This window comes from Lutra lutra, chromosome 15 (genome assembly GCF_902655055.1).
Source record: "Lutra lutra chromosome 15, mLutLut1.2, whole genome shotgun sequence".
Classification (NCBI taxonomy): Eukaryota; Metazoa; Chordata; class Mammalia; order Carnivora; family Mustelidae; genus Lutra; species Lutra lutra.
This window is the reverse complement of record NC_062292.1, coordinates 1723549-1740311: the sequence shown is the minus strand read 5'-3', so window position 1 is coordinate 1740311 and position 16763 is coordinate 1723549. Positions and strand designations below refer to the sequence as shown.

General features: G+C 42.7%; 1 protein-coding gene across 12 annotated transcripts in view; it reads left to right on the top strand.

Moving 5' to 3' along the window:
• CCDC181 (coiled-coil domain containing 181) overlaps positions 1-16763 on the top strand; it is a 56314-nt gene that overhangs the window by 3985 nt on the left and 35566 nt on the right. For 3 of the 12 annotated variants that reach the window (XM_047703755.1, XM_047703754.1, XM_047703749.1), the window contains exon 1: positions 16350-16539. The exons of 1 other annotated variant lie outside the window; for it this stretch is intronic. Coding sequence is in view for 1 of the 11 variants with exons in the window: in XM_047703750.1 (XP_047559706.1) it covers positions 15329-15338 (10 nt within the window). In the remaining 10 variants the exon portion in view is untranslated. Of the gene's footprint in view, positions 1-2405; positions 2514-15316; positions 15339-16341; positions 16540-16763 lie in introns of those variants that run through there. 8 more of the 12 variants (XR_007122930.1, XR_007122931.1, XM_047703753.1 and 5 more) reach the window with 7 other exon arrangements.

Here is a 16763-nt window from a genome sequence, read left to right as displayed (position 1 = left end):
ACTTACGACATCCTCCTTGTAATTAATACCTTACCCTTGAGTAGTACACGTTCTAGTTTGGAAAAGGCATTTGTGAACATGATCTCCTTTGGTTCTGGAAAAGGATCTTGTAGTAGTTCTAATGACTTTTTCCATAAGTAGTGCTGATATGATGGAAGGGAGTTCAGAATGCGAGGTTTGCCCCTCAAGGCTCTACCGTGTCACTGGGAAAATAGCTTCCTTATGGGTTAGTGGGGGTAGCAGCAACCTGACAGGATTGCTGTGAAGAAATGAAAGAACGTGGGGCTCTTGGGTGGCTCAGTCGTTAAGCGTCTGCCTTGGGCTCAGGTTGTGATCCCAGTGTCCTGGGATCCAGCCCTACATCGGGCTCCCTGCTCAGTGGGGAGTCTGCTTCTACTGTTGGCCATTCCCCTGCTGTGCTAGCTATCTCCCTGACAAATAAGTGAATAAAATCTTTAAAAAAAGGAAATGAACATGTATGAAAGCACCTGTCACATTGGAGACAGAGTAGGGGGCTGAGAAATCAATTCCTTAATCCTTCTATTTACAATTAACTTGTAGCTATGAATCTCAAAATTTCACTCAAGGAAACTTTTTAAAAATGTTTCAATCAAAATGAAAACAATGGCAGGCTTTTAAACACTTTCTCCCCTTATTTTATTTTTATTTTTTTAAAGATTTTTTTTTTTTTTTTTTTTTTTTTTTTTTTGACAGAGATCACAAGTAGGCAGAGAGGCAGGTGGGGGAGCGGGGGGGGGAAGCAGGATCCCTGCTGAGAAGAGAGCCCAGTGTTGGGGTCTGATCCCAGGACCCTAAGATCATGACCTGAGCTGAAGGCAAAGGCTTAACCCACTGAGCCACCCAGCCGCCCCCCTCCCCTTATTTTTAATTTATATTTTGGAAAGCTCTTCTGGGGATACAAAGATGAAAAAGTCATAATTTCCTGCTCTCAGGGAATTTAAAACTAGGTGATAAGTAGAGAGGATAATGTAGATGCCCAACTGTATTACAAGAGAGTGTCAGGTACCATTAACCATCTCCCATTAAGAATTAAAAAGCCTCGGGGCACCTGGGTGGCTCAGTGGGTTAAAGCCTCTGCCTTCGGCTCAGGTCATGATCCCAGGGTCTTGGGATCGAGCCCCGCATCGGACTCTCTGCTCAGCGGGGAGCCTGCTTCCTCCTCTCTCTCTGCCTGCCTCTCTGCCTACTTCTGATTTCTGTCTGTCAAATTAAAAAAAAAAAAAAAGTCAGTTACTTGGTTTTTCTTAAAAAAAAAAATTAAAAAGCCTTGTGTCAAAGAGAACGAGGACTTTGGGGAAATCTAAGCGGCTCTCTGAGGGAGATGGCATTCGAGCTGGCCCTGCAAGATCGGTAGGATTTTAACAGAAATTTAGAAAGGGAAACTGTAGTGGAGAAAAGAGGCCTAAAGTTATGAGGCCCAAATGTGTATCATCAGCAAGGGCTGACGGCAGAGAGAGGGGAGGTGACAAAGTTTGGAACGACAGTTTGGAGTCATCGAATGTGTATTAATTGGAGGTGGGGTCACGATCTTATATTCAAGGGATGAAATCTGGCAGCAGAGTATACGATGAATTTGATGGGAAATAACCGCCTAAAATCTCTAGTCCCCTGGCCACTTCAGGTGGTTAGGTGTGAGGAAGACCTTTCTGACTCACGGCCTTGGGAGAAACAGGACCGCCGGGGTTACTCGGTTAACATTTTAAATGTCCATATTTCAAAGGTGGCTTAAAAAGTGTCAATGTCCACCCAAGGTCACGCATCTGTAAAGTGAAGTCGCGTTGGGCTTCTGAATCCCACTCTGCGTTGCACATTGGCCGCTTCGTTCCCCGCCCCCGACCCGGACCCCGGTCAAGTCTGCAGGCGCGAGACCGCAGTGACAAGCGGCGCGGGAGGGAGCCCACTCAGACCCCGGCCCAGGGAGGAAGGAGGCCGGCCGGGCGCCAGCAGCTGCCGGAGGGATGCGGTGCGGGGCCGCTCCAGAACGGCTGAGGGCAGGGGCGTGAGGGTCCCCGGGACGAGCTGTGGGTGCAGGGCGAGGCAAAGGCGGGAAACCAGAAGCCCAGCCTCCCGGCCCCTCTTAGCGCGGGAGGCTCTCGACCCCAAGCCGACCCGCGGCGGGAAGAGCGCGGGGCCTCTCTGCCGCGGCCACGCCCCGCCACGCCCCGCCCCCCGCGCCTGCGCACTGCCTCAGGCCCAAGCGTTGGGGGCTTCTGTGCGGGCTCGGGTTCCCGCCGCCCTAGCGCAGGGGCAGGGACCGGGGCTTTGGGGGGCCGAGCCGTGGGCTGCAGTCGACCGGTTTTTTGAGACTTGCGCTGTGAAGGCCACGCCCAGCCGCGGCGTGAGGGGAAGCCCTCGGGGAAGGCCTCGGGCTGGGAAGGGCGTCCCGCGCCGTCCGCGACGTTTGAAAACGTCTGAAAGCGCCTTCTTTTAAAATAAGTAAAGGGGCGGGAGCGTTTCCCAGAGGAAAATCCTACACGCCAGAAGAGTCGCGGTTAAGAAAGCGGCAAATTCTGCCCCAGATGCTGAAATGTTAACAAAAACTATTTAATACTTAAAATTTATTATTTTTTTTATTTTTAAAGATTTTTATGTATTTGACAGAGACACGGCGAGAGAGGGAACACAAGCAGGGGGAGAGGGAGAAGGAGGACCCCCCCCCTCAAGCAGGGAGCCCGATGCGGGGCCCTATGGGAAGACCCGGGATGGTGACCTGAGCCTAAGGCGGACGCTTAACCACGGAGCCCCTCGGGCGCCCCTAGTACTTAAAATCTTAAAGCCTCTGAGCACATTCGTCCGTGTGATAGAGCTCCATTTTCTCCGTTTTCTCCATTCAGGCCCCTCCCCCTTCCTTCAAATATCAAACCGCTTGGCTTGACCCTCATTCCCCGCAGGATGCGGGAAATCCCGGAGCACGGAGCCGCGGTGCTCCCCGAGTGTTGACGGGGGTGCAGCACTATGGACTCGGTCCACAGTGGGGGATTATCCAAGTTGGCTTAAAGATCTGTTCTTATCTCCAACTCTTGCAATTAACTCCCACTTACAGTTTTTGATCCTCTCTTCCCCACCCTGAATTTTTCTTTTCATGTTGGTCTCCTTAAGTATAAGCCATTCCATACCCAAAGTCCTTCCTCCGTATCCACTTCAAAACATACGGATGTGCGGATGTGCGTAGTGGCAGAAAAGACTCCAGCCTAAACAGGGACTCTAAGTGGGAGCTAAAGTAGTCTCAGATGAGTAGAAGCCTCTGGCTTATGGTAGAAGCAGTTTTAAAAAATTATCTCTAGGAGAGCCTGGGTGGCTCAGTGGGTCAAGCGTCTACCTTCGTCTCAGGTCAGGGTCCCAGGGTGGTGGGATCAAGTCCCACATCCGGCTCCCTGATCAGCAGGAATTGTGCTGCTCTCTCTCCCTCTTCTCTTCCCCCTACTTGTGCACTCTCTCACTCTGTCAAACAAATAAAATATTTTTAAAAACTAAAAAATTATCTCTAAAGAAAAGCATTCCCTGTTAAGCCCTCGCACCATACACAGTGTGGAATGGAAAATCACAGACAAAAGGACACCTTAATTCTCCATGAGGAGCCTTCTAAGAAGTGACATGAAATCCCACCTCACAATGCACAATAAAAATTTACTAATGGAGTTTTCTTGTGCTTGGCAAATGTTTTGGTTCCATGGTCATTTTAACATGATTTCATGATTTTACAAGCATTATGTGTTTATGGTAAGAAATTTGAGAAACAGCAACACAGTGGTTCGCAGGCTCCGCGCGAGCTTCCCAGGTGTCATGTGAAACTGGCCTTCCAGAGGCCGCTCCACATTGCTAGGTGGCAGGTTTAATAAGCGAAGGGAACTCACATACAAGGCTTATCTTGGGCTGCTGGAGGATGAGCAGATCCCTGCCCCCACTCACGAGATCTAGTACGTTGAGACAGAGGCCTTAGCTGGGTTCAGTCCGTTTACTGTCCAGATCATCTCTATACCACATCCCTATTTCAATGCTGTGTCCTTGGGCAGCTGCTGAGAGCAGGCAAGGCAAGGAGAATGCACATTCCAAGGACAGGGGAGGGGTGTGGAGCCTCCAGTTGCCAGGGTCCAGCTCACTATTCAACCAGTGGTCATGTCCTCTCAGTGACCTCCCTCAACAACAACAACAAAAGCATAAGAATAATTACTACTCTTAATAGTTGTCAACTCTAATGCCAAATGGATAATTTTTGTCCTCTGGAGGACCCAAGAAGCCACAGTAGAGCAAAAGCAATTAATAGAACACTTGTGACAGATCACTCTCAGATCAAATATATAAAACATTATGGTTGGAAATTAATAAATCATTACAAATTAAATACATAATTTAAAAAAATCATCAGAGACATAAAGTAACCATGAGTGAGAGTCAGCGGAAACAAAAATTAAGAGTCCTAATGATTTCAGATATTGGAATTATCAGATACAGAGTGTAAAGTATGCATAAGATTTTAACTATAAAAGATGAAATCACAAAAAACAAGTAACAAGAGTAACAAAAGTGAAAAGACATTTCTTGATAAAGAACATGAAGATACATCTTAGAAATTAAAAATGGAAATGCTTAAGTTCAAATTCAATAGAAAATGCCTCAGAAATTGCTGGTGGGAGTGTAAATTGGTAAACCCCTTTGAATGGCATGTTTTGGCACTGTCCTCTAAAGTCATCGCTACGCACACGCTGTGACCCAGGGATTCCACTCCTGGGTATACACTGCAGAGCTGCACTTTCCGATTTGGCAACTGCTAGACACATGGCTGTTGAGCACTAGACATGTAGCTATACAGGAGTGAAAATGAATAAACCAGAGCCACAAGCAACAATTTCAATGAATTTTATAAATGCAATTTTGAGTGAAAGAACTAAGACACACAAGAATGTATCAATACAATCCTATACATTCAAAAGCAGATAGATTATATTATTTAAATCTACATGCATAAGTAGTGACAGTATAAAAGAAAAGGACGACTATAAAAGGCAAGTATTCTAAGGAATGGAAGGGAGATGATTCCTCCAAAATGATTACAATCAAAGAACCTTCACATTATCTCAAGAGGGTAAATGAGTGACGGTGCTTTCATTCTTTGGAGTAATGGAGACAGACAGACCCATTCCTCCTGTGTTTCCTGTAGTGTACTCCAAGAGTGTTGAAATGTAGATTTCATTTTTTCCTGAGGAAAAACATTATAAAGTGAAAAAAACAGCTAAAAGAGGTTATGCTTTTGTCTGACTACTGCAAAAAAATGGCTGTTTTATAATGACAACAATGAAAAAACATGGTGAAAATGGAAAAAGTGAGCTGTGGGTTTGAAACTATTTCAAGAATGCATCTATTGGATCCTAAAGAAGAGATGCCAAGAGCAACAACTTGGGTAGGGCTACGGAGAATCAACATGTGTCCCTCAGATGGAGAAGTCTGGTGTCACTTCGGGAAAGCAGCCCACCACTTCGATGAAAAGCAGCTCACCAGGTTAAGTTCAAAATTAACTGGAGGTTAATTTCAAAATTCATTTAACTGGGATTCATCAGCTGTGCAGGTGTCAGTCGCTTGCTCCTGCTGTGGCCATCATGATTCTAGGAATGCAATTTCTCACTGATGCCCACTTGGAGAAAGGGGGGTTCACTTTTTTTTTGCTCTTTTAAAAAAGGGTGAGGGCTGGGGATAGCCTGCCGAGAACAAAAGGTGAGAACAGGGGCAGTGAAGGAGAGTAAAAATAGAATGAGCTTGGGAACAGCGCCTGTAAGGTTCCAGTTCTGCCCCATGCTTGTAGCCACAGAGCTCTTCGCTGTAATGTTGGTGCGGACTAAGCAGCAAAAATGTGGGCTTTCTGTGAACGCGGCCGATTCTGTGTCCCCATGTTCTTCTAAGAGAGGCCGAATGACCATTATCTGTATGTTATACTAGGAAAGGGTTGTATAAAAGTCCGAGTTTATAAAAAGGCACTAGAGATCTCTGGAAATAAACAGAAGTTTTATGTTTATTACTGTTTAACGTGCCTCAAGTCATAGTTAAATTGTAGCATTCATACAATGGCATATTTTACAGAGATACTGCCTTGCCACTGACTGGTTCAAATCAGTATTAAGATTATGGGTGTCTAGTTACTTCAGAAAAGTCTTAAAAATTCTAATGGACATAATTGCTAACTCTATTTTACTGTTTCCTAAAGTGGATTGGTTGTGGGACAGCGTAGCCTCCACCGAAAAGGATGCATATTTGGCCAAGTCATGTTCCTTAGTATCTCACAGCATTTCATTTTTTTAACGCCTCCATTCTTTCTCGGATTTATTCTGCTTCACATGATTACATAGTCTTCAAAAAACGAAAATTATAAACACATCTAGACTATAGCCAAGAAAGCTGCAATTGTTTATAACTTAGTGACCGGAAGTTTGCTAGAATTCTTGGCACTTCTGTTTTCATCGTACTTCAGACTTGGACAGGTAATGTTATTTTCTCTCCCTCAAGGTCTTCAGATTTAAGTGTTAGAGAAAAAGGAAAATAATTCTCAATTCAATGTGATTATCATTTTTATTATACTTAAAAATATTTTGGGTTGTTCAGAATTAAAATATTAACCCAAGTTAAATGTATTCTTAACTCTCCTTTAGTTAAATTCCAGCAGTGTCTGCAGCCAACCAAAGGCAGAGAACACTTGACGGGGGAAGTTGGAATGGAGGGAGACACTGGGTTCTTATCGTTAAAATATTCTATTTCTGGAAATTTTACGAAACCGTATTTTCACATAAACACATTATCGGGGCCCCTCCTTGAGCCACAGAAGGAGCCTGTGCAGGTGAGAAGCCCTAAAATTTATTTAGCTTCATGGTAAATCTTCCTTTGCTTGAACCTCTCTGTCTCATTTCTTCCTTTCCCATAGAGCAGAACTCCTTGAAATCCTGCCTGCCGTCTCTCCTTACTCTCCTCATTTTGTTTAGGATCCACCATTCCATCAAACTGCTGTTAAAATAGTGGCTCTAGGTCCTCATTGTATTTGACCTGTCAACAGCCCGTGACACAGTGGACAGGACCTTCCTCTGGTTTTCTGGGACACAACTCCCTCCAGATTCTCTCTCACCAGGATTGTCACTAGTCACTCCTGGGTCTTATTTCATGGTTCTTCCTCTTCTTCCTGAGCTAAATGTTGGACCACCCTCAGGCTTCCTTCTCTGATCTTTTCCCCTCATCTACATTCCCTCCCTGTATGTCTTCATCCAGGCCTACAGCTTTATTTATTTATTTTTTTTTAGGATTTTATGTATTTATTTATTTCAGAAAGAGAGAGAACATGAGCTTGGAGAGGGACAGAGGGAAAGGGGGAAGTGGACAGAGAGCCTGACACACAGGACTGAACCTCAGGATCTTGGGATCATGACCTCAGCCTAAGGCAGAAACTTAACCAACTGAGCCACCCAGGTGCCCTAAGTCCTGTGGCTTTATAAACCATGTACATACACTGATCACTCTCAAATTTCTATTCTTCAACATAGGATGGGATTACATCCCAATAAACCCATCGTGAGTTGAAAATATAAGTTGAAAATGCATTTAATACATTTAACCCACTCAACATCATTGCTTAACCTAGCCTACCTTAAGTTTGCTCAGAACACTTATATTAGCCTGCAGTTGGGCAAAGTCACTTAGCACAAAGCCTGTTTTATAATAAAAAAGGTCAACTACCTTTATTATATTTATTGACACATAAGTATCAATGATTTTATTGATATATGAATGATTTATTGAGTGCCATCCTGAAAATGAGAAACAGAGTGGTTGTGTGGGTACGGAATGACCCTAAGTGTGTTGGTGGTTTACCATGGTGATCAGATGGCTGACTGGGACCTGTGTCACCGCCCTGCCCAGCATCACAAGAGAGGAGGATTGTACTAATCACCAGCCTGGGAGTTCCCTTTTTTCCTCCACAAAAACAGAAATGTATGGATACAAATTCTCAAAATAGGCCACCTTTTAAAACAAAGTCAATGATTTACAAGAAATCATGAATACAACATGTAACTAACAGATGCGAATCTAATAGAGGGATAATAGTAATACATCTGAAACGTTCTTGAACTAAATATGTGAAGAGAAGATTATCAATGTCTAAAAAAGCCTTCTTCATAGGCGCCCCAAGAATAATCTTTTTTTTTTTTAAGATTTTATTTATTTATTTGGCAAAGAGAAAGAGATCACAAGTAGGCAGAGGGGCAGGCAGAGGGAGAGGGGGAAGCAGGCTCCCTGCTTAGCAGGGAGCCTGATGCGGAGCTTGATCCCAGGACCCTGGGATCATGACTGAGCCAAAGGCAGAGGTTCAACCCACTGAACCACCCAGGGGCCCCAAGTATAATCTTTAAAAATAAATACATAGTTACAAATTCACTATTGGCCATACCATGTTGCATATTTAATGCCTTTTAAACTAATCATAAGTGACAAATATGGTACCTGTGAACTCATTAATAGCCACATTAAGTTGTGAATTTGATTACTATTAAGAGGAAGATTTAAGTCTTTTGATAAAGTAGTGTTTGTTGGATGATAACAAAAATCTGAGAACCATTCCCACAGGTGACCTAGCATCGTTGAGAACAGTGAGATGGTCAGCAGTCTAAAGGATGGTACCGAGGGTTCTTGACAGCCTTGCCCTGTCCGATTTTCCAGCTTCACTATATCATCCCACACGATTCCCGAACACACCTGTGCTGTCGACATCCTCGAACAGCCTCAGCTTCTATATATTTGCACAATCCCTGTGCCTAGAATGCTCTCACCCTCATTTTTGTCTCTGATATTCAACTTACCAAGATTAGTTCAAGGGCCACTTTTTTTTTATAGTTTTTTTTTTAAGATTTTATTTATTTATTTGTCAGAGAGAGAGAGCGCGAGAGTGAGCACAGGCAGACAGAGAGGCAGGCAGAGGCAGAGGGAGAAGCAGGCTCCCTGCTGAGCAAGGAGCCCGATGCGGGACTCGATCCCAGGACTCTTGGATCATGACCTGAGCCGAAGGCAGCTGCTTAACCAACTGACCCACCCAGGCGTCCCAAGGGCCACTTTTTATAGGCAGCCTTCCCTACTGTTTCTACACGACCACGTAACACTCAGGTCTGCGCGGAGGTCATTTGTATGTGTATATAATCACTTTAATCGCTTGGAAGCAGGAACATGTTTTGTCATTGTTTGTCTCTTGGTACCTATAGCACAATACCCTATAGAAGCTCACTGAATTGATTAATTAAAATGGAGGTTTCTAAGTTTTTCTGAGGTTTATATCTTTAGTGGTAGGACCTCATGGAAGAAATATCTTTGGAAGATATGTTTTAGAGTGCATGTATTCAAAGTTACTGACTAAAGAAAACTCTGGCTTTATTACTGATAAACCTGTGATCTATAGGAATAAAATATATACTGGTGACATCTTAGAAGATGTCAGCCCATCACGGCTGGTTAGATTTCATAGGCTGCTAAAATGGTCTGCTACGTACGAATATCAACACTTCAGGAAAGAGCCTGAGTCAGCTTGTTAAGCTGCTCCTATAAGGAGGGCGGGAGAGACTGCCTTCAGAAGTAGAAGTTGCTAGAGTTCAAGTCTTCCTTGGAAATTTCCCTATTAAGTCAGAAGTAATGATGATTTACAAACCATCTGAAGGCTGAGTTTATGGGTGGGTTAATGAAGAGAAACAAAGGAAAAGCCTCGTACCAGAATGGAGATTACATAAGCCCCAGACTGGGAGAAAAATATTTACAAATTATGTATTTGATAAAAGACTTGATAAAAGAATACATAAAGAATCCTTACGACTTAATAATAAAGCCAATAACCCAAATTAAAAATGGGCCAAATACTTGAATAGACATTTTACCAAAGAAGACATACTGATGGGTAACAGGTATATGAGTAGTGGCTACATCATTAGTCATTAGGGAAACAAAAATTAATACTAAATGAGGTACCACTATATACCCTTGAGGAAGTTATAATTTTAAAAAGCAGAAAATACCAAGCACTGGCAAGGATGTGGATGAACCAGAATTCTCATATGTTCCTGTTAGAACTGTAACAGTACAGCCGCTTTTGGGAAAACAGATTGGTAGTTTCTTAAAAATTACATACAACTCACCAATTCCACTTAGTAATCTAACCAAGAAGAATGAAAAGGTGTCCACACAAAGACGTGAACAAAAATTTTCATAGCAATGTTATGATAGTCAAAGTAGAAACAACACAAATGTTCATCAACTGGGAAGTGGATAAGCAAAATCTGGTATTACCTTACAATGAACACTATTCTGTGATGAAAAGGGACAATAGGGGTGCATGGGTGGCTCAGTCAGTTCAGTGTTGACTCTTGATTTCAGCTCAGGTCATGATCTCAGTCACAGATCAAGCCCCACTTAGGGCTCTGTGCTGGGTATGGAGCCTGTCAGGGCTCCCTTTCCCTCTCTTGCCCTCCTGCTCATGCTCCCAGGCTTGCGTGCTCTCTCTCCCTCCCTCCCTCTCTCACTCTAAAGAAAAAAGAACAAGAGAGCACCGAAATACTAATGCTACTATACAATGAATGAAGTTCAAAAAACATTATGTAAGTGAGAGGGGTCCGATACAAAAGACTACGTATTGTCAGAAAGTAGGATGGTGGTTGCCTGCCGCTGGAGAGAAGGGAAAATAGTTAATGTTTAATGAATACAAGGTTTCAGTGTGGGCAGATGGAAAAGTTCTGTAGATAGAGGGGGAAAGTACCCACTGTGAAATATGCCCACAGCCTTTTCCAAAACAAAGGCCTACTCTTCAGGGAAAAAGATAGTAACAGCCTTATCTTATACGGGGAATGTGCATTTCCTTAACTCCAGCTCCCTCTAGGCTCTCTCGCCTAAATGCAACGAACGAACGGGAAGGTTAACAAACACGTGTGAAGGTCAGGGACAGAGTACTACTAAAAGATTGAGATTTAATCATAAGATTATATGATGACTCTGTTCTTACCTTACCACTGCACCAATCATGTAATGCTGAATTACATCCAAAAGAGAGGCTAGACAGAGTCTCTGAAACAGAGTTCTATGGAAGCCCAAAGTTGAGAGAGAGCGAAGAATACTAGAGGAATCTGAACCATTTGGCACCTGCAGCTACAGAAAACATTCAGCACAGCCCATCTCCTAGCCAGCTTAATATAAAGTCTCACACTTAAGTCCTCTTTACCTCATGATACATCATATCCACCTTTCAACAACAAAAATGTTTACAAGTCATGCTAAAAGATAAGAGAAAACACAGCCTGAAGAGACAAAGCATCACAACCAGAGCCTGCTTCTCCCTCTCCCTTTGCCCCTCCTTCCCAGCCCCCCAGCTTGTACTCTCTCTCTCTCAAATAAATAAATAAAAGCACATATAGATTAGGGGCACCTGGGTGGCCCAGCCAATTGAGAAATTGGTCTCCTGATTTTGGCTCAGGTTATGATCTCAGGGTATAGAGATGGAGCCCTACTACGGGCTGCATGCTCAGCCGGGAGTCTTCTTCTCTCTCTTTCCCCGAAACCCCCCACCCATGCTGTCTCTCTAAAATAAATAAACAAATCTTTTTTGTTGTTGTGAAGATTTTATTTATCTATTTGACAGAGATCACAAGCAGGCAGAGAGGCGGGCTCCCCGCTGAGCAGAGAGCCTATGTGGGGCTCGATCCCAGGACCCTGGGATCATGACCTGAGTCAAAGGCAGAGGCTTTAAACCACGGAGCCACCCAGGCACCCCTAAATAAACAAATCTTAAAAAAACCCCACACATATGGATTAAAAGCGAATGTTAGAGAAATATATGCTAATACTCATTAAAAGAAAGCTGAAGTAGCAATATGATTTTAAAGAAGAATCAGAATAAGGACAATTACCAGAGGTGAAGAGAGCATTTACAATGATAAAGGGGTCCATTTTCCAGGAAGACATAACAGTTATTAATATGTATGCACTTAACACAGAGCATCAAAATACATACGACAAAAATTGGGAACTAAAAGGAGAAACAGAAAAATCCATTATTAAAGACCTTATTATGTACTCTTTTAGTTAGTTAGTAGATCAATATGGCAGAAAGTCAGTAAGAACACAATCAACCTGAAAAACATTATGAATTAACTTAATCTAACTGACACCTATAGACTGCTCCATCCAGTCAGAGCAAGAATATGCATTCTTTCCAAAGTTGAATAAACAGTCTCCAAAGTAGGCCAGATTCTGGATTATAAAACTCACCTTTACAAATTGGAGGGTACAGAAATCATACAAATTACATTTTCAGATGACAATTGAACTAGAAATAAATGACTGAAAGATAAACTATAAAACCTCCAAGTATTTGGAGATTGAACACCACACTTCTCAATAACGTGTCAAAAAAAGAAATATCGAGATATGAAAATATTTTGAAGTAAGTGAACATGAAGCTTATCAAAATGCATGGGATGAGCAAAAGCTGTTTAGAGGGAAGTTTATAGCATTAAATACATGTATTAGAAAAGATCTAAGTCAGTAACCTAAGCTTCTACTTTGGAAACTATAAGAAGGGTAATTTAAACCTCAAGCAAGCAGAAGAAAGAAATAATAAAAATTAGAGCAGAAATAGAGAAAATCAATGAAATATGAATGTATTTCTTTAAAGATATCAATAAAATCAAGAAACCTCTGGGCAAGCTAACATAGAGAAAAGTTACAAATGACCAATATCAACGATGAAAGAAGGGTCATTCCCGCTGATCCCATGGACACTTAACAACAATAAAAAAGTAATATGAAAAGTTCTGGGCCTACAAATTTGATAGCTAGGTGGAATGGACCCATAACTGAAAAACGCAGTCTGAATAGCTAATAACTATTAAAGAAATTGAACCACTAATCCACTGTCCAAAAAAGAAAGCACTAGGACTGGATGGTTTCAGTGGTAAATTCTACCTAATATTTAAGGGGGAAGTGATACCAATTCTCTACAATCTCTTCTGGAAAACAGAAACACAGGAAACACTTCCTCACTTGTTCTATGAGTTCAACATTACCGTAACGCCCAAAACAAATGAAGACAGTGCAAGAAAGAGCACAATCTCTCATGAACACAGATGCAGAAATCCTCAACGAAATATTAGTAACTGAATTTAATTATGTATAAAAATAATTATACACCACAACTGAGATTTATTTAATGTGAAAAGTGGCTCAACATTTAAAAAAAATCGATCAGGGGCGCCTGGGTGGCTCAGTGGTTAAGGCCTCTGCCTTCAGCTCAGGTCATGGCCTCAGGGTCCTGGAATCTAGCCCCGTGTTGGGCTCTCTGCTCGGTGGGGAGCCTGCTTCCTCCTCTCTCTCTCTGCCTCTCTGCCTACTTGTGATCTCTGTCTGTTAAACAAATAAATAAAAATCTTTTAAAAAAATCAATCAATAGACTATATGCAATTATCAAATCATTATGTTCTATAAGTGAAATTAATATTATGTATGTTGACTATAACTTAATAAATAATAAATATAAATATTTTAATAAAAATATAAATATTTTAATAAAAATAATAAAAATAAAATAAATAAAATATCTGACTTGGAAAACAATCAATGCAATCCATCCCATCAATAGTCTAAAGAAAAATAATGTGATCATATCAATCAATGCCAAAAAAGCAAACAGTTCAGTAGCCATTTATGCTAAAAACTCTCTGTAAACTTGGAAATGTTCCCAACTTGATAAAGAACATTTACAAAATTCCTATCCCTAATATCATACTTAATGGTGAGAAATTAGGCATTTTCCTCCTAGGATCAGGACCAAGGAAGACATGAATGATGGGGAGGAGTCAGCAATGCAACTATCTGGGAAGAACATTCCAGATAGAGGCACTCGCACAGATGGGAAAGAGCTTGACAATGCCTAAGGAAAAGGCAGGAGGTTAGTTAGAGCTCTTTGAGAATCCTGCATTAGTAAGAAAGTGATAGGAGGTGAGATTACAGGAATAAGCAGAGGCACAATTATGCAGAACCTTGAAGTTAAGGTAAGGTGTTTGGATTTTATTATAATAGTGCTGGAAAGTTAGAGAGGGGTATAGTGTGACTTATATTTTTAAGCGTGTTTTGGTTGCTGACATGAACTGTGGTGATCTGTGTTCTTGGGAGGTGTTCACTCTGCATCTGGATTCGGAAGATAAGATGAATCCATTATCAGCTAATGCTAAATGTACCCTCACATATCCAAGTTTTGTAATGAGCTTTAACAAAATCGCCAACCTCAGAGAAGAAAGGTATTTAGCCACCACTGCTTTTGGATTGGCATTATGAGGCAGGAGGCATTCACCAGGCATAGGCGAGGAGAAAAAAGTTGAAAAAGTTCAAAGCCAATTTTAAAGTATGTGGTTTTGAATGTAGTTTTTCTACATTCGTATTCTTAAGAAAATATGAACAGACACGAGGAAACTATGTCTTTGCTGTAAAAATGCTATTGAAAGCCGGGTCTCTCTCATCACTTACTTCCTACTCAAAATCCTACCTAAGAATTTATTTTAAAAACTAATGCCAGGACAACATATTTTTCCTGAGGGACACATGTGACTTTTTCTTTCTCATAAGAGCTTGAGAATATATACTTTATTTCCTTTTACACTGGCTGCTTAAAATTTGAACTCAACTCTAGAAACTGACTCTTAGTGTCAGCAGATTGGCATTCTTGTCTCTATCCACTACTCACTGTGTTTAGGACATTACTGAAAGCAGCTTCAGATCTCATGGGGGGACGCTCCAAGAGAAGAATATAAGTGAGTACAGAGGCCTATGGAGACTTAACCCAAAAGCATTTTTTTTTTAAAGATTTTATTTATTTATTTGACAGAGAGAGATCACAAGTAGGCAGAGAGGCAGGCAGAGAGAGAGGAAGGGAAGCAGGCTCCCCGCTGAGCAGAGAGCCCGACGAGGGACTTGATCCCAGGACCCTGAGATCATGACCTGAGCCGAAGGCAGCGGCCCAACCCACTGAGCCACCCACGTGCCCCCCCAAAAGCATTTTTATGGCAACCCATTTCCTCACGTATATGAATCAGTGGTTCTTTGCTCTGGCGAAGCCCAGAAGAAGACAGGCTCCTTATCACTACTCATCAACACTATGTGTATACCTTAAATAAAACCTTCGCAGTTTAGCTTCCTTTTTATTTTTTGCTTTTCATGTTCAATATGTATGTCTAGAAGTCAAGGAACTGAAACATCTAGAACACTGCACTGACAAGAGCGAGACTTTCCACATACTTAGTGAAGGGCACTTATGTTCAAAGGCAGGTGAAGTCAGTTTCAGAGGGTAACCGTTTATTAGGCAATGAGATGCCACTTATAAACAGAGGGTTTTCCTGTTAGTGATTTAAACAAGTAAATTCTGTTTGTTGCTTTTCTCAAAGGCCAGCCCTCTGATTCATTTTCTTTTCCATGATAGTTTACTGCTGTCAAATCTTTCTCCAGCTCAGGGTTATGACGAGATTGTGAATCACGTACTGAGTAAGCTAGAGACTCGCAGCAGGAGATCCCTTGGAACTTTTGCCTTCTGGGGTTTGGGTGCACATGAAACAGGTCCTGAACAAATTTGCTGAACAAATAAAACCAATGAGCGTGAGCAATTTTTTTTTTTAAATTAGAGTGTTTGTTTTAAGGAATGTATACAGGCTAAAAGTGGGCTTGTCCTGCTGCTAAAGGTCACAAACAAACTCAGGCCCTCCAGTTTTGAAGGTGACACACTCATAATAGTAAATTACAGAAAGTCTCAGTTTTGGGGGGAAGTTATATTTCCATTATAACTATATCTAGGTAAGAGAGATATCTGATATGTAATATATGTAATGTATGTATGTCAAATCTGTATATAATTTTAATAAAAGTCTCAAATGTCACCTCAGTACGGCTTACTCGATTACTTTATGTAAAATTTCCACCCCACTTTCATAACCCACCCCCGCACTTCTGACCCCGTCTTGCTTGCTCTGATTTGTTCATCATTTATCACCTTCTAATACACAATAGGAATGACTTATTTAGTATGTTTCTCATTGTCTTCTAAGGGCAGGTGAGCTGCATGAAGACAGTGAATCTCTAAGGAAAATACTGCCGACATTTTCAAATAGTTTTTAACTTAACAAAGGTCTAGATGTTAATGTATTGACTTATTTAAGGTGTTGTGCGTGGTGCGTGGCTTGCCCGGTTGTCTCCCTGGAAACCGCAGCCTGACCGGTCCTCCGCAGGCGCCTGGGAGGGCTCCCAGAGCAGGTGTTCTCGGGATGCTCTGCGCCTGCGCGGGTGCGCCGCGCGCCCGTAGTGAGAGGCCCGGATGGAGACGCGGCGGCGCGCTGTTGCTATGGCAGCCGGGTCCGCGCCACCGTGGGAGCAGGTGCTGGGGTCTCCCTCGCCTCGGTGTTCGAGCTCAGAAAGAGGAGGAGAGCAGAAGTGCGCCGGCCGCCCCTGTGACCCCAGCCGCCGAGGCCTACTCAGGCAGGAGGGGGTGGAGATAGGGGAGGGAGGACGGTGCGGGGCTCGGTGCGGGGCAGGGTCCGGGGACACGCCGGGACGGCCGCGAGGAGAGGAGGTTAGGCGCGGGGACCCTTCCGCCGGCTCGTGTGAGAACCCCCGCGCGCGCTCAGTCCCTCATTCTGTCACTTGTCCCCTCCACCTTCGCGTCACCCCGAAATGGCGGCTTCCGCGGGGGCCCAGCCGCT